This window comes from Nymphaea colorata, chromosome 9 (assembly GCF_008831285.2).
Source record: "Nymphaea colorata isolate Beijing-Zhang1983 chromosome 9, ASM883128v2, whole genome shotgun sequence".
In the NCBI taxonomy this organism is placed as follows: Eukaryota; Viridiplantae; Streptophyta; class Magnoliopsida; order Nymphaeales; family Nymphaeaceae; genus Nymphaea; species Nymphaea colorata.
In genome coordinates, this window is record NC_045146.1 from 24655604 (window position 1) to 24680571 (window position 24968).

General features: G+C 37.9%; 2 protein-coding genes across 10 annotated transcripts; both read right to left on the minus strand.

The window, feature by feature from the left end:
• Positions 1-351: 351 nt before the first annotated feature.
• LOC116260090 (peptidyl-prolyl cis-trans isomerase CYP21-1) lies at positions 352-5902 on the minus strand. 2 transcript variants are annotated; one of them, XM_050079436.1, is made up of 8 exons: positions 5514-5902; positions 4749-4891; positions 4233-4314; positions 3295-3342; positions 2349-2372; positions 1954-2136; positions 924-999; positions 352-818 (listed from the first exon to the last, which is right to left on the minus strand). In XM_050079436.1, the coding sequence occupies exons 2-8, from the start codon at positions 4755-4757 to the stop codon at positions 659-661; spliced, it is 582 nt and encodes a 193-aa protein (XP_049935393.1). In that variant the 5' UTR covers positions 4758-4891; positions 5514-5902; the 3' UTR covers positions 352-658. The 2 variants fall into 2 exon arrangements, with proteins under 2 accessions (XP_049935393.1, XP_031494039.1); XM_031638179.2 differs by lacking the exon at positions 4749-4891 and having other exon boundaries at positions 5514-5896.
• A 1370-nt stretch (positions 5903-7272) lies between these two features.
• On the minus strand, positions 7273-20627 carry LOC116260088 (uncharacterized). 8 transcript variants are annotated; one of them, XM_031638177.2, is made up of 10 exons: positions 13462-13558; positions 12593-13033; positions 12345-12489; positions 10471-10639; positions 10114-10372; positions 9531-9619; positions 8460-8642; positions 7929-8014; positions 7762-7846; positions 7273-7675 (listed from the first exon to the last, which is right to left on the minus strand). In XM_031638177.2, exons 2-10 carry the CDS (start codon positions 12792-12794, stop codon positions 7541-7543), a joined length of 1353 nt encoding a protein of 450 aa, XP_031494037.1. In that variant the 5' UTR covers positions 12795-13033; positions 13462-13558; the 3' UTR covers positions 7273-7540. The 8 variants fall into 8 exon arrangements, 7 of the variants coding, with proteins under 7 accessions (XP_031494037.1, XP_049935391.1, XP_031494036.1 ...); XR_007574183.1 differs by lacking the exons at positions 7273-7675; positions 7762-7846; positions 7929-8014; ... (4 more) ...; positions 12345-12489; positions 13462-13558 and adding exons at positions 15144-15413; positions 15504-15588; positions 15671-15756; ... (4 more) ...; positions 19878-20022; positions 20143-20618 and having other exon boundaries at positions 12797-13033; XM_050079434.1 differs by lacking the exons at positions 12593-13033; positions 13462-13558 and adding an exon at positions 20143-20627.
• Positions 20628-24968: the final 4341 nt, after the last annotated feature.

Here is a 24968-nt window from a genome sequence, read left to right on the forward strand (position 1 = left end):
TGCAATTAGGTACACAGTGTGCCTTCTCTGCTGATCCCTACTTGCCATGGACAAAATGAGTATTTTAGCTCGATAGACCAAAAGAAAGAAAAAAGGAACAAGCTGAGCTATTTGATAAGCATCTGGTGAACCAATTCAAAGTTCCCGTCAACCGCTCTGACAGAGGAAACCCTGTTGCCTTGGAGTCTTAGAATCGAACGGTATTTCAACTTAAAGAAGTTTGAAGAAATTTGAAGACCCAATAGATATATCCTCACTGTTGATAAAGGTCTGGGTATGGGTACGACAATGCAGATATGTCCATTTTAAAAAATAAGGGGAGAGAGACGAACATACGAGAGGAAACATCCATTTAAACACAACAGTTCAATCTGGAAAACATCAATTATGCTTTAATATGGTTTGATAAATCCCCACGTGACAAAGATTTACAATTGAAGAAAGATCTTACACTTTACTTGGAGAATGTCAGCACATAGCATAATAATATCTTTAATCTTCCCATCCTCCGATCCCCAGTTTGAGTGCTTCTAGTTACCTTACTGCACCACTAGAAAATCATGTACTGCAACAGCAAGCTTAGAAGCTCTTGTGCACGGCTGAGCTGGGCTTGATCACACCATGTCCGGGTTCAAATTGTGAAAACAATGAATACTCACTACTCCACATTCCATTCTGCTTTCGGTATTTGACCGGAATCAACTATGTAAACCTTTTTCCGAGGCTTCCCACTATAGGTACCCGCTCCACCCTCTATAGCATAGACTGTATCCATGCCATCAATAACCTTCCCAAAAGCTACATGCTCACCATCAAGCCTGACATGCAAGAATACCAAAAGGCAAGAAATCACTTGCAGGTCATCGAGAAGCTCCCCCCAACAGAGAGAGAGAACAAGAACCAGAGCTAAAGAAGTTAGATACCAGTAAGTCTTCACTGTGGTAATGAAGAACTGTGAACCATTTGAATCAGCCCCAGAGTTCGCCATTGACACAATACCTGAACGGACAAAGTTTGTTACTGAAATGCTTGAAACACAGAAATGAAAAAGTATGCTTCACATTTCACATTCACAGCTATAATACAGAAAATGTATATTAGTATTACCGTTGCATTTAGATCATTCTTAATCGCATTATGTAGGATCCTAAAGCAGATAAGGGGAATCTAGAAAAACTATAAATAGCAAGACAATAGAAAATAATTCTATTGCTATGTTACATGGATGCAGGTGAGGGTGTAGACACTGGTGTAGAACATTTTCCAAAAGCTTGAGTGCAGATATATATATAATTATATGTGTGTGTGTGTGTGTGTGTGCGCGCGCGCGCGTGTGTGCGTGTGTAGAGCAAAAATATAAATTGCTAAACAAAAAAGACCTAAAAAGGCAAAAACAATACAAATTATTATTTTGCTATGTCCAAGCCATATTGACGTGGGTATGCAACCTTCCAAGTGTGTACAAGTGACATCGACATAGTTCTATCGCCAGTTAAAAGAGAATCAAGTTAACCAATTCAACTAGGGAAGCATATAAATCTTCAATACATGACAGCAGCAAGAATCAAAACAATAGCAAAAACAAAGAAATTCCCCAAACTAACCATTTGGAAGCATTGAAAGGAAAAAAAAAGGCAACAATTGCAGGTGTTTTATGCACAGATCTGTTAACAGCTTTAAAAAACTAAATAAATGTGATGGGTCAAACAAACAGATAGCTCTATGGATTATGTTCCTTCTTCAGATGGTAGCTTCAGTTGACTATGCAAAGGACCCAAAACATATTTCCTCATGATGTAGGACAAGATTTTAAAAAAAAAAGAACACCAAAAATCAAGGGTGTTTACTTTGACAAATATATTTAAAAACAACGAACTGGCATAACAGGAGAAGGTAAAATATGATCGCATCACATATGGAGAAAACCAAAGTTTATGGTTAAAACCCACAAACCTGGGCTAGAATGCTTTATCTTAAAATTTTCATCAGGAAAAGTGCCTCCATAAATAGATTCATTCCCTCTCCCATCTCCATAAATAGTATCTCCTCCTTGTATCATAAACCCAGGAATTATACGATGAAATGGTGTTCCCTTATAATGTAGATTTTTTCCCCTTGATCCTTTTCCCTTCTCACCTAAGAAAAGAACAATCAGCGAAAAAAGGTCCAATTAGCTACAAAGATTTAAGGAAAAAAAAAGTTAAATCACGATATTAATGTAATTCTGATTGAACAAGTCCTACAGTTCTTTCCAGACAATAAAAGTGACAACAAAGATAAGAGCAGCTGCACATGCACTTGTTCATCATGAGAACTCAATGGAATGAAACAAATACGAGAACAAGTACCTGTGCAAAGAGCCCTGAAATTCTCTGCAGTACAAAAGACAATTAATTTAGAAAGCAGTATAAGACAAGAATATAAATGCAAGGAAAAAAAAAGGAAACTAACAAGGAATCCATACAATTCTTCATTAATCTCTGAGAATTTTCCAGAACTGGAATAAAATATCCCACAAGCTTTCACTTCTGTCGATGGTCATACCAGAAGAAATTTAAGGAAGCTATTGCAGTCTCAGAGGAGCTTAGTTGCAAAATATAACATGGATCATCTCTTGAATTTCCATTTCTTGATGATGCAAAAAAATTAGTTCTAGATGTCAGACAGCACTTTGTCTTCAATCCAAATAAAAAATTATGTTAGAAAAAATTTCCAGGACATAATCTATGACATGAAAATAACAATTTTTTGCCAAAAAAGGAAATTTTGCCTGAACGTACTACCTACAAGTTATCTATTCTCCTCTAAGAAATTACTTAGGGAGTACTCCTTTTGAGATGCATAAATTCATATGTTTATGCATGTGTGTGTGTGTGCAACGTTATTGTTAATCTTAATATAGTATCAACAAGAGTTTCTGTAGAGAAGTGGCTCCTGTAGAGCATTCCGAAACACATGAAACAGATAAGAGAAAATTAGAACTTGAATTTCTTCCTTGGTAGTTATTATATATTTAGATTTTAGAGACACTAAATTCATGATGCTACAATTAACAGGAATACATAACTAGAACTAGACCATCAGCCGATCGGTGGAAACTTCCACTACATTGAGATTGTAGGGCGTAAAATTTAACCATGAAACTCCATCAATTATAACGAAGCCCTAGTAAAAACCGATCCTTTCATAAATAAATCCATGAAAAAAAAAAATATTGTTTGTTCTCAAGAAGTTCTTGAATTAAATAACACATATCCATTTGGGTACTGCAGTGACAGAAGGAACAGGACATACCAACAGTTTTTGGCACCACCTCACCATACAAGCCTATAATGATTCTACCTACAAAAGATGAAAAAGAAGTCAAGCGAGCTATATTGAACTGAATGGGAGAAAAGAAATAGAATTAACAAGACATAAACATGAGAAACAGATAGTGCAAATTTTTAATAGGACAATGTGCTTATATCCAGTTAAAACTTCTCCAAATGAAAAAGGGAAAAAAGAATTAGCATAAACAAAATAAAAAGTTATATGAATGAAGACTTGGTGCAGAGGTCATATATATATGAATTCTAAATAACAGGACTTTCAATATCAGAAACCTTTAACATGAAAAGATGCAAGAGTTGATATCATTTATCTTCCTGAAATTCCTGAAACCTGCTCATGCCTGGAGTAAGAGCTACCATTTTCTATCAATATTGGCCACAAAAGTTCACTTATTCATGGGTCATTCTTCAAAGTTCAAACTTCCAAAAAGGGTTTGTGAGTGAAATAATTATTCCCATGGTTACATACCTCATGAGTGAATCTTGAAAGTTCAACAAGAAAACAGCAAACAAACATAGTGTACTACCATATCGCATAGACAGATATAACCATGTACATTGCTGCTGAGCCACTTGTCCAACTGATGACAGAACAGTGAATTGTGGTCAAAATGTTTTCACACATGTTCACATAACTTTTGACTTTTTCTCTTTTATTACAATGTTTTCTAATGTTCTTGAACACAAAGAATATCTTACAGTAGTCACATGCATGCATGGCTTCTTGCTAATCATTATAGACATAGACAAAGATGGGTGAGGCAAATATAGTGTATAAATAAAATAGTGAACAAATGGTTAAAAAAAATATATGCAATAAAACAAAAAAGAATAAAACCTGCACAGAAGTTGTGCAATGCAAACATTATTTTCAGTGGAAAACATAAGCAATTTGCTTACCAGCATGTTGTCCATCAATATCAACATCCAAATATACTTGATGAGTAACCGCCGGAACCTCCTCAATCTCCACTTTCTCCTCCTAAAATCAGACGTGCAATAGATGGGTAAGATTTTTGCTACGAATCCAATATATGAAACCATCCACATTTTGAAAGACAATATCTTACGGAATGGTTCAAGTCAACAGGCAACAGATAAAATCAGAAGTAACAATTTCATCTTAACACATTAAGGTTGGCATGACAAATAACAATAAGGGTAAAAAATGTCTTCTAAATTTTAGTGCTACCTGTGGACAAATAATCAAATACGAAATCACAGGTAATGTGTTGGTAAGGTCGACAAGAATCCCACTCATCAATAGAAATAAGTTGCCCAAATCTAGCTGGAGATTATTTCGAAGATAAAAAAAGTACAAAGCACAACGCATAATGCAAATATGATTATAGATGCAATTAGTCACTTGTAGATATAAGACTACCAGTTACATGTGAATCAACACAAGAAACCTACCCAGATCATAACTCCGCGCTTCCAATTAGCAGCACTATGTAACTATTTTAGCGATGTTTCATTAGGCATATCCCATTCAGAACTCATTAGATCCAAGTACCAGCAATGTGTGAAATGGCAGGATTGTGGTCTCCGTAGATTTTCTTCCAATATTAAGATAAAGAGTCAATTCCAAAGGAAATAGGAAAATAAAAGAGGAAAAAAGGAATAGCCGGAAATCTGCACAACCCAGGTAATCACGCGGTCGAGATCAAAACCAAGAATAAGTAGCATCCAATGACAAAGATCCACCCTAGAGGACCTCGGAACTCGGAAGGTAGCAAAATGTAAAGATCTGATCCAAGTTTCCAGCCCCAGCACCCTCGGGCAGAAAGCTTCCAACCTTACGTAATGGATTTCTTCAATTAATTAGCTTGCCTTCTCCACATTCTCCAATCCGCAGAACCATTTTCAAAGATGCATAGAAAAGGGCAATGAAACATAAGCAGATTCACTATATGGAGCAATAGCCACAAATTTGTCACTCCTAAACTTCACTTTCAAAGAACCCAGAGTACCCAACTGAATTAGCAGAAAATGTAGACCACCCACATGAGAAAGCACACACAAAATCCACCAACTGAAAAAAAAAAAAACTGAGAAGACCAACAACCCAATTTCATCCATAAGGAAACGCCTTGAAAATCAAAGATGAAAACCAATGCAAAATCTATTGACAACGCAAGAAAATGTTCCAGAGATGCAAGGGGAAAGGAGAGGGGCTACCTCCTGAGGGAAGGACCACACAAGAACCACAACAACGACTACGACCGACAGCAGAATTAGCAGCCCTTTTCTCCTCATTGTAGTATCAAATTGGCGCGATCCACTTTCTCATCACCACTTGTTTCAATTACAAGAGGACCGTTCTCCTTTCATGGAGGGCTCACCTTCTCCGGATTCACCCTATACTTCCTTCGACAGCAAAGACGATGCAGCAAGATCTTCGACCAGTCTGGCCGACCGAGACTGTGGAAATGGCTGCGTCGTCAATTTCCGACTCTATGTAAAGGATAATCTGTAATTTCGGATAGTCTGGCCGACCGAGACTGTGGAAATGGCTGCGTCGTCAATTTCCGACTCTATGTAAAGGATAATCTGTAATTTCCGAGTCTTTCAAGAGTAAGACTTTCACCACAGATACACCGGCGTGTTTAAAGACTCAGTCAACTGTATTTGCTATGCTGGAATTTGCGATCTGCAAAAGGGCCTGATGCGGTTCGAGGATCATGTTCACCGTGGTCCGTGCCTGCTTTTTAACCAGAATGTCTGATTCTGGATCATGATCCAATCTAGATCCAGTATCGATTGTACAAATCAAGTATATCTGGACGTGGGCATCGCTGAATTCAACAAAATCAGATCTTTACAGTTCTTTTTCATAAAAATTGGCCACTATATCCAGACATGATTAGTTATTTAGATGTATCAAATATGCCTTTTTTATGTGTACTCACATTTGGATGTTATTCAAGTTCACTAGGATTCTTACAAACTCTTGAGACTAACTCATTCCTAGTTCTTTTCGTATAATCTCTCCTTGTATATATATTATTTCCCCAAAAGGCATCCCTTTATAGAATTTGGTAGGTCCATGCCCCGTAGTCCAGTGCCACTGGCATTTCTAAATGATGTAGTTCTAGGGCTTAATAATTTCAGATCTGCGAACCCTGAAATTCCTCAGACGTTTAGAGCCTACATTTAAAATAAAAGCACCCAAGATCGATTTGAGATCAGACATGATACAAGGCATGATACTAATTGAAATGAGCTTTAGATCCCAAGACCAAGAGCTTTCGCACGTGGACTATGCAAGCCATTCGGGTTTGATCCAAACCCTGGCAAAGGCCCGACATATAACACTGATCTTGAAAGACACCCAATTTCATAAGCCACTGATCTCGAAGCCGGCAAGTCTTAGAACAGAACAGCCTAACGATTCTCATGGGAAATCTATGGGATGTAAATGATTCAGACATAAATAAGCTAGTACGTACAAGGGAATTGAGTTTGGTTCTGTTAGAAAATGGCATTTCTCAAGCACTAATGCTGGTAGCAGTCCGGTCCGTAATTTTTTTTTTTTTAACCATCTTCTCCATGCAACATAAGTCGTTTTTTTTTAACTAAGTCAAAGGTAAAGGAGCCTCATGGGAGCAACCATAAAACCTCTTGCTTGCATCTCTCCACCTCCAGAAGATAAACGTATCTTTAGGTTGCCTAAGGAGTGAAACATCATACGGATTCGACCTACAACCGGCTGCCTACTAGTCATGGCCTGCACCCACTGCACCAGCTCTTTTGGGTCTTCCACAAATGTAGTTTTTTAAAGGGCTAAGTTTCTAAGGTCTTCAAAATAAGTAGTTTCTTAGAGGGCGCCTGGAATTCTGTCCGACCACATTGTGCTTAGGTTGTTTTCTGTCGTTTTGTCTTGAAGGACGTCCATTCTCTTTTTTACTCAGGAGCACCCAAAGGAAACAAGAAGAAGAAGAACAAGCTAATCTGCTTCCATTCTAGAAACATATTTTTTACACTCTATCTCTTAGCAAAATTATGGAAGACAATGAACATTGGAAACAAAAAAAAAGAGATCACGCTTCCAAAAATTTTCCATCAACCTGTTGAATGGTGATGAACCCTCGTAGCAAAATTTGCCGTCTCTAACAAAATTATGGAAGACAATGAATAACACGAAAAAGATCATGCTTCTTGAAATTTTCCCTCGACTTGTAGCGTGGTATTAAAACATAGGCAGATCACAACACGTGCCGGTTATAATTCCGTTGCCACCGTTTCCGCTTAAGAAGTTGAATGCAAACTGCTGCAGAAAACAACCCAAATGAAGATAATGCCATGATGGTTGAATTCTCAAGCTTCCGATTATATCCACCCTGAAAATTTTTAGGGACGGACGAAAAGATTCAGGATTAAAAGGCGAAAAAAATATAAAAAATAAGCCAAAGAAAACGTTGCGCACCTGGATCAAAACATACAAGATTCCAGCATTTGCAGGTACCAGAGACAGGCTCATCATGCCAGCACGCAATTCATTCGGAACATACCTGCAGTTACGAAGTGATATGAAATCACTTGCATAGATGACAGAATCAAAACATCAGATTAATAACTTTTTAACAAATTTACATGCTCCGCAGCCTTGCAAGTGAAGGTACAATCAGGCCGAAAGATCCATGGATAATGCAGAAGAGAACCACTAGGACTGCAATTTCCTGCAATAAATGTTTGTGGAATCTACTCAAAAAATGTCAAACATAAAGGAGATTTATTTTGCATTCTCCAAATATGAAAATGCTGCAAAAATGTGAACGTGCATATGATTTGTCTTAATTGTTCTTCGAGTAATACTCTGAAACCCAAAGTTCAAAAGATTCAAATTTTTTGAACTTCACGTATTTGAATCTTTTCACATTGCAAAATTGGATCCTTACAGTTGCCAATATGGAAATGAGACGCCAACTATTTCTAAGAGATTTAAGTGCATATGGTCCAAGACCACATAGGTTTCTACTGTTCTACCTCCCCAAAATATGCATTGGATACAGGGAATTATATGTTTCTCATGTTGAGCTAATCCAACGGATACATCATAGGCATGGATAAATAAATACTAAACATGGAGGTTCATGTTCAGTGTGTTGTTCTAAAAAATTTTACCTGATAGTCATAAGCTATAACAGAAAATGAAAAGCCAACCACCATGAAAGCAATAGCCAAGCAGTCTTCTATTTCAACGGAAAAAACACCATTGAACATCCATGGAACCATCGTGCTACCAAACATTCTTGCAGCAAGCAGACATGGGTATATTAATCCTAGAGCCACTTCTCTCCCATCTGCCTGTACGAAATGAAAGAATGAGTGGCCAATTTATTTGGAAAATAAAAGCAGCTTATGTGTTGCTATGACAAATACATAAGTTCAGTTTAATATTTAAATGACGAGTTAGGATGGAACTTGTCCAATAAGAATTAGCATCTATAGCACCATCAACCTGGACCAGTGCATGGCTCAATTATATTAGTGCGAGGATCTCGTATCTGTTGTTGCAGCAAAGGACGTTCAATCAGCCTTCATGAATCACGATCCACAAAGACATTTTATTGCTTCCCTTTCTAGTTTTTCTTCCTTGTTTTTCTTCCGTTTTTTTCTTGGCTTCAGTGAACAGAAGTCAGGAACAGTGTCACAAATATTAGGGAAATTTTCGAAAATCTCATGATATTTAAGAGAAAATCAAATAAAACAAAAAAATTGGAAAAATTCGCTCGCAATATGTATGAGAAAATCAAATAAAATGAAAACATCGGGAAGAAGTCACAAGATTTTGAAAATCTTGCCAAAACAATAATCTCATGATTTTTTTCCAAGATTTTAATAATTTTTAATTTTTAAAAATTTTATGGGTTTTAATTATTTTTATGATTTTCTTAATTTTTAAAAAATTGTCAAGATTTTCCCAAGATTCTCCCAAGAAAAACAACTTTGCTGAAAATTACTCCAAAAAAACCTCACTGATATTTCTCCGAGAACGGTATTTGTGACAATGGTCAAGACTAAAAGAGATTCAGAACCTTAGGATCTAGATCTCAAGTGCAAACAAGTTTCTTGTTCATTTGGTACCAACTAAATTGCTTCTACGACTGTAAGTACAAGCATGCTTTTCTGTGGCATTACATTTTAAGGTTATTAGCACTTAAAGCATAGAAAAGCCAATGGAAAAAATAATACCACTACAGTTGGTGCCCAGAGAAGCCAAAAGATTGCCATGGAGAAGTGAACAGCTGAATGAGCACAGGCCAATAGCAATACCCTTCTATCTGGCAGGAAATTACAGAACTTGCTTTATAAGTGAACAACAAAGAAACAAAGAAAGAACATAAAAATGCACAAACAGAGACATACATGCACGAATAAAAAGAAAGAAGAAGCATGCAAGAGCATACAACACAGGCATGTATTCATGCATGATCAAGACATGCATGTCCAAGAAGCAACAGAAGAACACACATATGTATACATAAATGGAATGTGACACCTTGTTAAAAATGATTCTTTTTTCATAATACATGGAATAATTAATTATTACATAGACAATCTCTAGTTATGGGCCTAGCTGGGAATATCCATTAAGACCAAAAGTTGGACTGTATTTTGAAGATAGTGGAGACTGGAAAGTTAAATCCCAAAATTGGATATCAACAACGTAGTAGTAATTTAACATCAGTGTCATTACTCTACTACTACTCCAAACGAAAGCTTCCTTGAATATCGACATACTAAAACTTCCATGGATACAAAGATTTTCAGTTACCATTAAGAAAAAGCGAAGACAATGAAAGCTTGTAATTCTTGAAAGTAGATGTTGGTACATGTTCATCCCACCCGCTATTGATATAAAGGATGCAAACAATCGCCAGAGCAGAACCGAAAACAGTAGGGGAGGCTAGCCCACTCTCAGAACTCCATGAAATAAAGGAATTTGCCATAACCTGGCTTCCAACTAGTGAAGCTGATTCCATAAAAGTCATCAACCAAAAAGTGCCACTCAACAATTCCTTCCTGAAACCCAACTGAAAAAGAAACAACCAAGTGCACGAAACATTAACAATATAATAAACCAAAGCCTTTCAATACTAAGTTAGGAAAAGCAGTCACATTCACTGCAAACCTTTTCATGTTCAGAGACCATCCATGTCTCGAAGCTGCATGAATATATTGATAATGACAATGACAAGAAGATGCATGTCAACCAAACACTTGGATATTTGTTCATGCCCCTTATTATGCCACCCGCAAGTTGCAGAAGGCAAGCAAACATGCATGCTTTCTTTTGCCCTCTGCAGTGTAGGCGAATCAATCAGAACACTGACATGACACAAGGTTAGTTCTCAAAAAGAAACAAACTTAAGCCTGAGAATCATCAGAATGAAGAAACTTATCACCACAAACATTCTGAAAATAATTTGGGGAGTATACAAGATGTATTTATGATCAAAAAGAAGGAAAATGAGGTCAGTTAAAGGCCTCAAAGGCATTATTTTCCAACAAAAAATTCATGCTTAGCATGTTTTGCTTTAACAAGCCAAGAAACTGATGGTCATCCAAATTGTGATAATCAACATCACAATGACTCTCTACTACACAAATATATGTTTATGCTTATATAATAGGTTCACATAAGCTACCACTTATAAGTCTTCTTTCGCTAAGAAATTCTTCAAACATCATTTGGTGCAGTTACATATGATATTTGGCCTATATTATTAAACCAATCCTCATGTTTTCTCAACATGATGGAGCAGCACAAATGTGCTGCATTACCACATTCGTTTGATTACTCATGAAATACTCTTGTGTATCACTAAACCAAAGGAATGGAAGCACATCACATTTTTTCTGTTCATTTGGTTCCTTTGATAATGCTTACCTGCTTTGGATTCTCCTAGTGACAACGAAATGAAATCACAAAGGCATATAATGGTTGCTAACAAGATCCTTTTAGGCCCATAATTCAATCATCCAACACAATAAAGGGAATAAAAAGGGTAAAGAGGAAGCCCATAATGGTTGCTTTCAATTGCTAATTTTGTTTTGTCCTGTTTTTTTGGTCAATACACATCTTTCTTCACTTGCTATAAGCAAGTCTTTTCTAGGACTGAACACCAAGCCAACCAGTTTATGAAATATGCCTCGCAATGAGTTTTTAATTCTTCAGGAAGGGTGTGTCTGACAACGCTATGAAACAGATTCAGTTGTAAATGGACCATGCCAAACAGAGGGTTAACAATGAGGATTGCTCCAGCTCCAGGTGATTTTTGTAAATCAGAATAAAAATCTTGCCTATACTTGAAAAAATATTGGCCATATAAAGCACAGTATTAAGAGCAACTCCCACAGCTGCTATTTCCTCCCCCTCTTAATCAGGGTAACATCAAGCAGCCATTGGATTTGGTAAATGCTATCTGAAGCAAAAAGCAAGGAGCTTACAAAATGTTGTGGAAAGCGTTATTTTGCAAAAGGGTGTGAGCATCCTTCACAACCAGAAGCGTGCTTCGCATTTAAGGGAAGCATGCTTCCTTTGGAAGGGGCGGGACCTTCTTTCGTGAAACTAACCCTTTTTTTCCAAAATTTTTAGTTCCATCAGTGCCCAAACTTAATTTTACAAAAAAAAATTGGAAATTGAAACATGAGCATTTCATTTTTGTTAGTGTGTGCGTATATATATATATAAATATACATATATATATATATATAATCCGCTCGTGGTTCAATTCCTGTGTTTAACAGACGAAGCGAGTAGCGGAATCAGTAGAAAGGAAATTCAGAAACATGTGCAGGAAGTGGGGGAAAGTACTAGTAGTTCTAGCAGCACCTTAGTACCAGTCAACCACTAAGAATGTCATATAAAACTCCTGACAAACTACAGAATTCAAGAAGGTAAAGATCTGAACTACAGCTACAGCGAACTAACAATTACAAATGCAGAAACGAAGACGAATTGCCACTAAAGACACATGAGACAATAGCAAAGTAAAAACTCACAGAACATCTGAAAGAGGCCCCAAGAACGTTCCAAGAAGAAGAGAAGCAACACCACCATGTGAGAGAACCAGAGCCATTTGCTCCCTGTTCAGACCCTGAGCAACATACTCGATCTCTCCGAAGACATTTTGAATCCCTTCGACCACTAAGCATCATCCCAAAGGAATTGTAAATCACTAAAAAGAGGCGATACCCATCAAAGATGGAGGCCGGCAATCCGTAAAAGAGGCACAAGAAAAGCACAGTACCTGACACCAAGCAGTACGCAACCAAGAAGCTCCATTGGAACCGAGGAAACTGAGATGGGTAGGTCGAGGAGCCAGCCTTTCTAGATGAGATCTTTGAGAAGAAGAATGGGAAGAGGAGGATCGACGCTGAAGACGCAGAAAAGAGGAGGAAGTAGAGCCAAGGACTGGGCTCCCAGACGTCAGGCGGGATGACTACCCCCATTTCCTACTGGTTGGTTGAGATGGTATCTGCTAGGTGATGATGATGATGATGATGGGTCGGCACGCCATGACCGGAAGGCTCTCCAGGAAGCCGAATATGTAACGAGAAGTCGGAAGCTTGCCGTTTGTTTTGCAGATTCTTCCAACAGGTTAAATCGGTTTCAGGTTCTCAATTGGACCGGCTCACCGTCGTCTTGAAGCTTGGCTATCACGAAGGCCGGGAATCTCCACTTTCTCCTCCTGAAATCAGACGGTGCACCAGATGGGTAAGATTTGCGCTACGAATCCAAAATATGAAAGCATCCACATTATGAGAGAGTATCTTATGGAATGCTTCAAGACTTCAAGAAACAGATAAAATCAGAACAGTTTCATCTTAACACATTAAGGTTGGCATGACAAATAACAATAAGGGTAAAAAATGTCTTCTAAATTTTAGTGCTACCCATGGACAAATAATCAAATACGAAATCACAGGTAATGTGCCGGTAAGGTCGACAAGAATCCCACGCATGAATTGAAATAAGTTGCCCAAATGTAACTGGAGGTTATTTTGAAGATAAAAAAGTACAAAGCAGAACGCATAATGCAAATATGATTATAGATGCAATTAGTCACTTGTAGATATAAGACTGCCAGTTACATGTGAATCAACACAAGAAACCTACCCAGATCATAACTTCGCGCTTCCAATTAGCATCACTACGTAACTACTTTACCGATGTTTCATTAGGCATATCCCATTCAGAACTCATTACATCCAAGTGTCAGCAATGAGTGAAATGGCAGGATTGTGGCCTCCCTAGATTTTCTTCCACCATTAAGATAAAATAGTCAATTCCAAAGGACATAGGAAAATATAAAAGGAAAAAAGGAATGGCCGGAAATCTGCACAACCCAGGTAATCACGCGGTCGAGATCAAAACCAAGAATAAGTAGCATCCAATGACAAAGATCCACCCTAGAGTACCTCGGAACTCGAAAGGTAGCAAAATCGAAAGATCTGATCCAAGTTTCCTGCCCCACCACCTTCGGGCAGAAAACTTCCAACCTTACGTAATGGATTTCTTCAGTTAATTAGCTTGCCTTCTCCACATTCTCCAATTCGCAGAACCATTTTCAAAGATGCATAGAAAAGGGCAATGAAACATAAGCAGATTCACTGTGGTGCAATCAGCCACAAATTCGTCACTCCTAAACTTCACTTTCAAAGAACCCAGAACCCCGTAGTCCAGTGCCACTGGCATTTCTAAATGATGTGGTCCTAGGGCTTAATCATTTCAGATCTGCGAACCCTGAAATTCCTCAGATGTTTAGAGCCTAAATTTAAAATAAAAGTACCAAAGATCGATTTGAGATCAGACATGATACAAGCCATGATACTAAATGAAATGAACTTTAGATCCCAAGAGCTTTCGCACGTGGACTATGCAAGCCATTCGGGTTTGATCCAACCCGTGGCAAAGGCCCGACATAGAAGTAGAACACTGATCTTGAAAGACACCCAATTTCAAAAGCCATTGATCCCGAAGCCGGCAATCCCTAGAACAGAACTGGCTCCACGTAAATGCAACTTCTCTCAACTCTCACATTCTCATGGGCAACCTTTGAGGATGTAAGTGATTCAGACTTAAATAAGCTAATACGTACAAGCGGACCACCCCAGCCCACTTTCGTCGGAAGCTAATACATAAAAGGGAATTGAGTTGAAAGTATTTCTCAAGCACTAATGCTATTAGCAGTCCTGTCCGTAATTGTTTAACAAAAGGCATTTCTCAAGCACTTACGCTGCTACACTCCGGTCCGTATTTTCTTTTTAACCATCTTTTCCATGCAACATAAGTAGTTTGTTTAATAAAGTCAAAGGTAAAGGACCCTCATGGGACCGGTCATAAAACCTCTTGGGTGCGTCTCTCCAACTCCAGAAGATAAACGTATCTTGGGGTTACCTAAGGAGTTGATGCTCATGAAGGTTCGACCTACACCAGCCATGGAACCCATCTTGTGGATCTTCGACATGTATATCTTTTTAAAGAGCCCTCTGGGACATCAAACTAAGTAGCTTCTAGGCCGTTCAAAGTAAGTAGTTTCTTAGAGGGCGTCCAGAATTCTGTCCGATCGCATCGTGCTTACGTTGTTTTCTGTAGTTTTTTTCTTGAAGAAAGTCCATTCTCTTTTTTCCTCGAAAACCCAAAGGAAAGAAGAAGAAGAAGAAGAAGATCATCTGGTTCCGTTCTAGAAACATATTTTTTAATCTCTATCTCTTTAGCAAAAGACAAAGAACATTGCCAAAAAAAAAAAGAGAGAGAGAGAGAGAGAGATATCGCGCTTCCTAAAATTTTCCATTAACCTGTTGAATGTTGATGAACCCTCGTAGCAAAATACTCCCTCTAGCAAAATTATGGAAGACGATGAACATCACGAAAAAGATCATGCTTCCTGAAATTTTCCGTCAACTTGTAGGGTGGTGTTAAACATAGGCAGACCACAACACGTGCCAGTTACAATTCCGTTGCCACCATTTCCCCTTAAGAAGTTGAATGCAAACTGCTGCAGAAAACAACCCAAATGAAGATAGTGCCATGATGGTTGAATTCTCAAGCTTCCGATTATATCCACCCTGAAAAATTTTAGGGACGGATGAAGAAATTCAGGATTAAAAGGCAAAAAAAAAAAGTATAAAAAATAAGCCAAAGGAAACGTTGGGCACCTGAATCAAAACATACAAGATCCCAGCATTTGCAGGTACCAGAGACAAGCTCATCATGCCAGCTCGCAATTCATTCGGAACATACCTGCAGTTACAACGTGATATGAAATCACTTGCATAGATGGCAGGACTAAAACATCAGATTAATAACTTTTTAACAAATTTACATGCTCCGCAGCCTTGCAAGTGAAGGTACAATCAGGCCGAAAGATCCATGGATAATGCAGAAGAGAACCACTAGGACTGCAATTTCCTGCAATAAATGTTTGTGGAATCTACTCAAAAAATGTCAAACATAAAGGAAATTTATTTTGCATCATCCAAATATGAAAATGCTGCAAATGTGAATGTGAGCAAAATGCATATGATTCATCTTAATTGTTCTTCGAGTAATACTCTGAAACCCAAAGTTCAAAAGATTCAAATTTTTTGAACTTCACGTATTTGAATCTTTTCACATTGCAAAATTGGATTCTCACAGTCGCCAATATGGAAATGAGACGCCAATTATTTCTAAGAGATTTAAGGGCATATGGTCCAAGACCACACAGGTTTCTACGGTTCTACCTCCCCAAAATATGCATTGGATACAGGGAATTATATGTTTCTCATGTTGAGCTAATCCAACGGATACATCATAGGCATGGATAAATAAATACTAAACATGGATGTTCATGTTCAGTGTGTTGTTCTAAAAAATTTTACCTGATAGTCATAAGCTATAACAGAAAATGAAAAGCCAACCACCATGAAAACAATAGTCAAGCAGTCTTCTACTTCAATGGAAAAAAAACCATTGAACATCCATGGAACCATCGTGCTACCAAACATTCTTGCACCAAGCAGACATGGGTATATTAATCCTAGAGCCACTTCTCTCCCATCTGCCTGCACGAAATGAAAGAATGAGTGGCCAATTTATTTGGAAAATAAAAGCAACTTATGTGTTTCTCCGACAACTATTTCAATGATGAGTTGGGAGGGAACTTGTCCAATAAGAATTAGCATCTATAGCACCATCAACCTGGACAGGTGTATGGCTCAATCATATTAGTGTGAGGACCTCATATCTGGTGTTGCTGTAACAACCCGACCCTTTGGGGTGTTACAGTTGCAGCAAAGGACATAATCAGCCTTCATCAGCCATGATCCAGGAAGACATTTTATTTTTTGCCTTTCTTTTTGGTTTTTCTTTCCCTTTTCAATTTTCCCCTTGTTTTTCTTCCTCTTATATTTCTTGGCTTCAATGTATACATAAGTCAGGACCAAGGTCGCAGCACATATCATGATGACTTTTGAAAATCTCATAATATTTACGAGAAAATCAAATGAAACAAAAAATCAGGAAAAATTCATGAGATTTTGAAAATCTTGCCAAAATGCATGATGGATATTGTCAAAAATATTGCAATATTTACAAGAAAATCAAATAAAACGAAAAAAATAAAGAAAAAGCCAAATTCTTGCCGAAACAAAAAAAAAATCACGATTTAATAGCAATCTTTTCCCAAGATTTTAATATTTTTTAATTTTTAGAATTTTTAAAGATTTTTTTGGTATTTGTATGATTTTTTTTAATTTTTAAAAATTGTCGAGATATTCCGGAGATTCTCCTGAGAAAAGCAACTTTGCTGAAAAATACTTAAAAAAAACTTCGCTGATATTTTACTGTGTGACAATGGTCAGGACTAAAAGAATTTCAGCACCTCAGAATTTCCATCTCAAGTGCAGACAAGTTTCTCGTTCATTTGGTACCAACTAAATTGCTTCCATGTGACTGTAAGTACAAGCATGCTTTTCTGTGTGCAGTACATTTTAAGGTTATTAGCACTTAAAACATAGAAAAGCCAATGGAAAAAATAATACCACTACAGTTGGTATCCAGAGAAGCCAAAAGATTGCCATGGAGAAGTGAACAGCTGAATGAGCACAGGCCAATAGCAATACCCTTCCATCTGGCAGGAAATTACAGAACTTGCTTTATAAGTGAATAACAAAGAAACAAAGAAAAAACATAAAAATGCACAAACAGAGAGCCATACACGAATAAAAAGAAATAAGAAGCATGCAAGAGCACACAGTACATGCATCTTCATGCATGGGCAAGAGCATGTCCAAGAAGCAACATGAAAAAACACATACATATACATAAATGGACTGTGACACCTTGATTAAAATGAAAAAAAAAATCCCATAATACATGGAATAATTAATTATTACATGGACATCCTCTAGTTACGAGCTCAGCTAGGAATACACATTAAGACCAAAAGTTGGATTGCATCACAAAGAGAACTTTTAAGATAGTGGAGAGTTAAATCCCAAAACTGTGTAGGATGAAATTGGATATCAACAACGTAGTAGTAATTTAACATCAGTGTCATTATTCTATTACCCAAAAGGAAAGCTTCCTTGAATATCAATATACTAAAGCTTTCATGGATAAAAAAAAATTCAGTTACCATTAAGAAAAAGTGAAGACAATGAAAGCTTGTAATTCTTGAACGTAGATGATGGTACATGTTCATCCCACCCGCTATTGATATAAAGGAGGCAAACAATTGCCAAAGCAAAAGCAGAAACAGCAGGGGAGGCTAGCCCACTCTCAGAACTCCATGAAATCAAGGAATTTGCCATAACCTGGCTTCCAATTAGTGAAGCTGATTCCATAAAAGTCATCAACCAAAAAGTGTCACTCAACAATTCCTTCCTGAAACCCAACTGAAAAGAAACAACCAGGTGCAACAAAGATTAACAATATAATAAACCAAGGCCTTTCACTATTAAGTTAGGAAAAGCAGTCATATTCACTGCAAACCTTTTCATGTTCAGTGACCATCCATGTCTCGAAACTGCATGAATATATTGATGATGACAATGACAAGAAGATGCATGTCATCCAAACACTTGGATACTTGTTCATGCCCCTTAATATGCCACCTGCAAGTTGCAGAAGGCAAGCAAACATGCATGCTTTCTTTTGCCCTCTGCAGTGTAGGTGAATCAATCAGAACACTGACATGACACAAGGCCAGTTTTCAAAAAGAAACAAACTTAAGCCTGAGAATCATCAGAATGAAGAAACTTGGCACCACAAACATTCTAGAAATAATTTGGGGCAAGTATAGAAGATGTATATCTGTATTTATAGAAGATGTATTTATGACCAAAAAGAAGGGAAATAAAGTCACTTATGGCCTCAAAGTCATTATCTTCCAATCAAAAATTCATGCTTAGCAAGTTTTGCTTTAACAAGCCAAGATATTGAAGGTCACCCTGATTATGATAATCAACGTCACAGTGACTTTCTACTACAACCTATTATATATATATATATATATATATATATATATATATATATATATATATATATATATATATATATATATATATATGCAGACTTGTATAATAGGTTCACATAAGCTACCACTCATAAGTTTTCTTTCTCTAAGAAGTTCTTCAAATATCATATAGTGCAGTTATATATGATATTTGGCCTATATTGTTAAACCTCTCATATTTTCTCGACATAATGGAGCAGCAAAATTGTGCTGCATTATTACATTCATTTGATTGCTCCTTAAATTATCTTGTGTGTTGCTAAACCAAAGGAATAGAAGCACATCACATTTTTTATGTTCATTTGGTTCCTTTAAACTATTTGATACTGTTTCCTGCATTATATTCTCCCAGTGACAAGGAAATGAGATCAGGAAGGCATATAATGGTTGCTAACAAGATCCTTTTAGGCCCATACTTCAATCATCCAGAAAAATAAGGGGAATAAAAAGGGTAAAGAGGAAGCCATAATGGTTCCTTTCAGTTGCTAATTTTGTTTCGTTTCTGTTTTTTTTTTTGGTCAATACACATCTTCCATCGCCTACTATAAGCAAGTGTTTTCTAGGGCTGTGGACACTAAGCCAACCAATTTACAGATTATGACGAAATATGCCTCACAATGAAGTTTTAATTCTTCAGGAAGGATGTTTCCGAAACCATATGAATGAGATCCAGCTGCAAATGGACCATGTTAAACAGAAGGTCAACAATGAGGAGCTCCAGCTCCAGGTGATTTTTGTAAATCAGAATAAAATCTTTACCCATACTTGAAAAATATTGTCCATATAAAGCACAGTATTAAGAGCAACTCCCACAGCTGTTATTTCCTCCCTCTTAATCAGGGCTACCACAAGCAGCCATTGGGTTTGGTAAATGATATTCTGAAGCAAAAAGCAAGGAGCTTACAATATCAACAGTCAAAAACTGGTAAAGATCTGAACTACAGCTACAGCGAACTAACAGTTACAAATGCAGAAACGAAGACAGAATTGCGACTAAAGAAACATGGGACAATATCAACAGTCAAAAACTCACAGAACATCTGAAAGAGGCGCCAAGAACGTTCCAAGAAGAAGAGAAGCAACACTTCCAGATGAGAGAACCAGAGCCATCTGCTCCCTGTTCAGACCCTTACCAACATACTCGATCTCTCCGAAGACATTTTGAATCCCTTCGACCACTACGCATCGTCCCAAAGGAATAGCAAATCACTAAAAAAGGCGATACCCATCAAAGATGGACCAAAAAAAAAAAGAAAACAACGCCGGTCCGTAAAAGAGGCAAAAGAAAAGCACAGTACCTGACAACAAGCAGTACGCAACCAAGAAGCTCCTTTGGAACCGAGGAAACTGAGATGGGTATGTCGAGGAACCAGCCTTTCTAGACGAGATCTTTGATAAGAAGAATGGGAAGAGGAGGATTGACGCCGACGACGCGGAGAATAGGAGGAAGTAGGACCAGGGGTTGGGCTCCCAGACGTCTGGCAGGATGACTACCCCCATTTCCTATCGGTTGGTTAAGATGGTGAATGCTAGGTGGTGATGATGATGATGGGTCGGTACGCCATGACCAGAAACTCTCCAGGAAGCCAAATATGTAACGAGAAGGCGGAAGCTGTCTGTTTCGTTTGCAGATTATTCCAACAGGTTAGTTCGGTTTCAGGTTTTCAACGGACGGGCTCACCGTCTTCTTGAAGCTTGGCCGTTACGAAGGGCGAGCAGGCAGGCATGCTAAACAGGTTAGCTTTCTGCTGCTTCTAGTTCACACTATAAATATGTGAGGAACCCAACCCATGTTATCAAACACCTTTTATCACTATTAATCTCTGTATTTGCAGTTGATGCGTGTGTCTGTGTGAGTTTTCTTTAAAATTTACAACGAAAACTACAAGTTAGGTAGAAGGAGATTGTCCCTTGTTCAGATGTGGGAAAATCATGTGGCCCTTACTTTAGCCTTAGGGTAACCACCTGCTTTGGCCTATCTATACAGAAGGCGTTAAATGAAGTTTAACTTTACAAGTTTCAACATCCTGCCTCATAGAAATGTATGGTCTAGATATTATCTGTTTCTGAAAAAGTAGGACACGAAGGTAAATTAATTTGCACTTGATTGAATTTTAACTGCTAAAGAACAGTCAGGAGGACCTCTAGATGGGAGACTAAAACTCTGGTTTCATGTTAGATCCGATCTCACGGATTCTGACCTTGGCCTAAGCAGATGCCATGTAATTGGATTCAAATTTAGAGGCAGAGTTCATTTTTGAAACCAAATTTGGATCCAATTTGCACAAAACCCAATATTTATTAGTGCAGGGGTTGAGTTTTTTTGTCAGGCCTGAAATCAGAATCTTTTATCTGCGAAAACACAGGGCAGATATGAGTCTGATTAGTAATGAAAATTAATTTAAATTCAATTTAAAGCGTCATGGCTGATATGATATACCATATTGGTATATTTTAAACATTGCTTGTGGCTAAAAGGTCAATAAGGCTATGATACACCATATCGGTATATTTACAGAGTACCATGTGGATAAAACGTGATAATTCAAAAGCAAGCAATATTTCACGTTTCAGGCGAAAGCACCTGCCTTCAAGTATTGCCAGAATAGTTTAGAAAAAAAGATGCTCAACTCTGGAAGGAAACAGGTTTCAATATTTTTTTGTCTCTCTTGATCGTTTTCCAAAGAAATCATTCAACACGTATTCCAACGGAATGTTTCAATATAGCCAATATTATTTGCGCAGGAGCAAGATGAAGAAAATCCAATTTGGACCCAGTTTGCCAGTTACCCTATGGATGTACAAGTGCATCCTCAAGTTATACATCTTACTAGATTTAATATTAATCTTATCAAAGTTTATGTTCCAACTTAAAAAAATATATACTCATAATGTAAGGCTAGTAGTTTCTTTAAATTTGAGATTTTGATTTTGCTATTTCAATCAGCAGTTAGTTCCGGAAATGGCAAACTAAGACAGAGTTAGACTATTTCATTCTTCCATTTGCCTTGTTTTTGGGAACTAAATACGTCTTAGATAGTTCCCTCAAATTGTTTTTAGACGATAAGCCTCTTCATTCTGTTGATCCTCAAGCTCAAGCCTGTGAGTTTCTTTCTTTCTGAAAACTGACGTAGCAATATTCTGATGGTTTCACCTACATTGCGGAGGGGAAAAGAAAGCGTCGATTGTTGCGTGCCTTCTGCAATTTGTGAGTGGCACAGTAAGGGGAACGAACAAATATCCAAGTGTTTGGATGTCATGCATCTTCTTGTCATTGTCATCATCAATATATTCATGCAACATTGGAACATGGATGTTGGCTGAACATGAAAAGGTTTGCCTTCAACGTGACGGGGTTTTCCTAAATTCAGTGTTGGAATGCTTTGGTTTATAATCTTGTTAATATTTGTGCACATGTTAGTTGCTTTTTCAGTTGGGTTTCAGTGAAGGCATTGTTGAGAAATCTGCTTCACTAGTTGGAAGCCAGTTTATGGCAGATTCCTTGATTTCTTGGAGTTACTGTGGGTGGTCTGGTCTCCTCTGCAGTTTCTGCTTCTGCTCTGGCAATTGTTTGCGTCCTTTATGTCAACAGGGATGTGATGAACATGCACCAGCATCTACATTCAGGAATTACAAGCTTTCATTTTCTTCACTTTTTTAAAGTGGTAACTGAATATCTTTGTTTCCATGAGAGCTTCAATATATGATATTCAAGGCAACTCTCTTTTGGAAGGACAGAACAATGACATTCAATATATGATACACAATTATGGGATTTAACTCCCAGTATCTTCAAAGTTCTCTTTATGTTGCAGTCCAACTTTTGGTCTTAAAGGATATTCCTGGCTAGGCTTATTATTACAGGATATCTATTTAATACTTAATTATTCCATGTATAATGGGAAAAATAACTTTGCAAGCACTTGCTTTTGTAATATGACTTTAAAACGTAATGCACGCGTGAAATCATACCTGTACTTGTATTCTCATCGAAGCAATTTAGTGGTACCAAATGAACAAGAAACTTGGCTATGGTTCTCAATATCTCTTTCAGTCCTGACATATCTATCCACTGGAGCGGGGAAAAAAGGAGGAAGGAAAATAAGAAACGAAAGGCAAAAGAAGAAGGGGAACAAGAAAAGAAATGTCAAAGATAAAATGTCTTCGTGGATCATTATTCGTGAAGGCTTATTAAATATCATTTGCTGCAACGATGCAACCACATGCAAGATCTTCACGTTAATAGGATCGAGCCATACACATGTCCAGGTTGATGGTGCTATAGATGCTAATTCTTATGGGAAAAAAAATCCCCTCTTAACTCGTCACTGGAACAGTAAACTGAATTTATGCATTTCTTGTTTTGCAAAGAACACATGAATTGCATATATTTTTCAAATAAATGTTTGCTCATCCCTTCATTTTCGTGCAGCAGATGGGACAGAAGTAACTACAGGATTGACATGCCCATGTCTGCTTGGCGGAACACGGCGGTTTGAAGGATGTTGAGCGGTGTGCTGCCCACTGAAATGGACGGCCGCCAACTGCTTGACCAGCACCTTCATGGTGGTTGGCTTTTCTTTTCCTGTTATAGCTTACAACTATCAGGTAAGTTTTTTACAACACACTAAACATGAACATCCATATTCATTATCTATTCGTGCCTGCCCATTGTGTAGCCATTTGATTAGACCAAATAAAAGGAACGCACAGTCCGCTGTATCAAATTCGTCTTTCGGGGGAAATGGAAACCTCTCTGGTATTGTGTGAATCCAAGTTTGCAATGTGAAAAGATTCAAACATGTGAAGTTCAAAACTTTCCGGCTTCTTGAACCTAACGTTGAGAGAACTTTTTGCGTAGACTTGAAGCATACATTAAGACGAACCATATGCATCCCTATTCACATTCACATTTGCAGCATTTTCATATCTGCAGAATGCAAAATAAATCTACTTCACGCTTGGCACTTTTTAAGAAGATTCCACAATCATTTATTGCAGGAAATTGGAGTCCTAGTGGTCCTCTTGTGCATTATTTACAGGTCTTCTGCCTGCTTGTACCTTTACTTGCAAGGCTGCGGAGCATGTAAATCTGTTACACAGTTGCTGATCTGATGTTTTGTTTCTGTCATCTATGCAAGTAAATTTCGTATCATGTTGTCATCGCATTTATGTTCCGAATGAATTACGTAATAATATGATGGGCCTGTCTCTGGTACCTGAAAATGCTGGGACCTTGTACGCTTCCTTCGGCTTTCTGTAGTTTTTTGCCTTTAAATCCAGACTTTCTTCATCCGTCAGTAAAAATTTTCAGGGTGGATGTAACCGGAAGCTTGGGAATTCAACTATTATGGCATTATCTTAGTTCGGTTGTCTTCTGCAGCAGTTTGCATTCAACCTCTTGAGCGGATATGGTCGCAACGGAATTATAACCAGCAAGGTGAAGGAAAATTTCTGGAAGCACGATCTCCTTTTTTGGTATGTTCATCGTCTGCCATAATTTTGCTAAAGGAAAAGAGAGAGTATTTTGCAAAGGATAGGCTTCATTCAACAGGCTGATGGAAAAAATCTCAGGAAGGATGATGTCCTTTTTTTGCAATGTTCATTGTATTCCATAATTTTGCTAAAGAGAGTGAAATATTTTGCTAGAGGGAAGCAGATAATGTTTTGATTTTATTTGGTATTCTTGAAGAAGAAAATCAGCATAATATAATATGATCGGACAACGTTAGGGATCGTCCGAAACCAGTAGCAAATCGCTAAATAGGCGATACGCGTCAAATATGGAGGATAAAACGACGGCAATCCGCCGGAGGCAGAAAGACACAAAGCACCTAACATCAAGCAGTACGCGGCCAAGAAGCTCCTCTGGAAGAGGAAATTCAGATGGGTAGGTTGACGAACCAGCCTTCTTGGAGATCTTCCAGAGGAAAGATAGGAAGAGGAGGATCAGCGCGGAGAAGAGGAGGAAGCAGCGAGAGGTTGGTCTCCCAGAAATCCGGCGGGATGACCACACACACTTCCTATCCGTTGGCTGAGATGGTGAACGCTAGGTGATGAGGGATGATGATGGGTCGGTCTGCCATTACCATAGGCTCTCCCCAAGAAGCCAAATAACCATCCG

Excerpts from the sequence above, each read along its gene's own strand:
- LOC116260088 (XM_031638173.2), bottom strand. The coding sequence starts at position 20,344 with ATGGGGGTAGTCATCCTGCCAGACGTCTGGGAGCCCAACCCCTGGTCC. Across the intron at positions 20,023-20,142 it reads TGCGTACTGCTTGTTGTCAG|TGGTCGAAGGGATTCAAAAT; the intron begins GTACTGTGCTTT and ends GACGATGCGTAG. Across the intron at positions 15,589-15,670 it reads CTTGCAAGGCTGCGGAGCAT|GTATGTTCCGAATGAATTGC; the intron begins GTAAATTTGTTA and ends TTGTAACTGCAG.
- LOC116260090 (XM_031638179.2), bottom strand. The coding sequence starts at position 5,591 with ATGAGGAGAAAAGGGCTGCTAATTCTGCTGTCGGTCGTAGTCGTTGTT. Across the intron at positions 3,343-4,232 it reads TATTGATGGACAACATGCTG|GTAGAATCATTATAGGCTTG; the intron begins GTAAGCAAATTG and ends CATCTTTTGTAG. Across the intron at positions 1,000-1,953 it reads GATAAAGCATTCTAGCCCAG|GTATTGTGTCAATGGCGAAC; the intron begins GTTTGTGGGTTT and ends TTGTCCGTTCAG.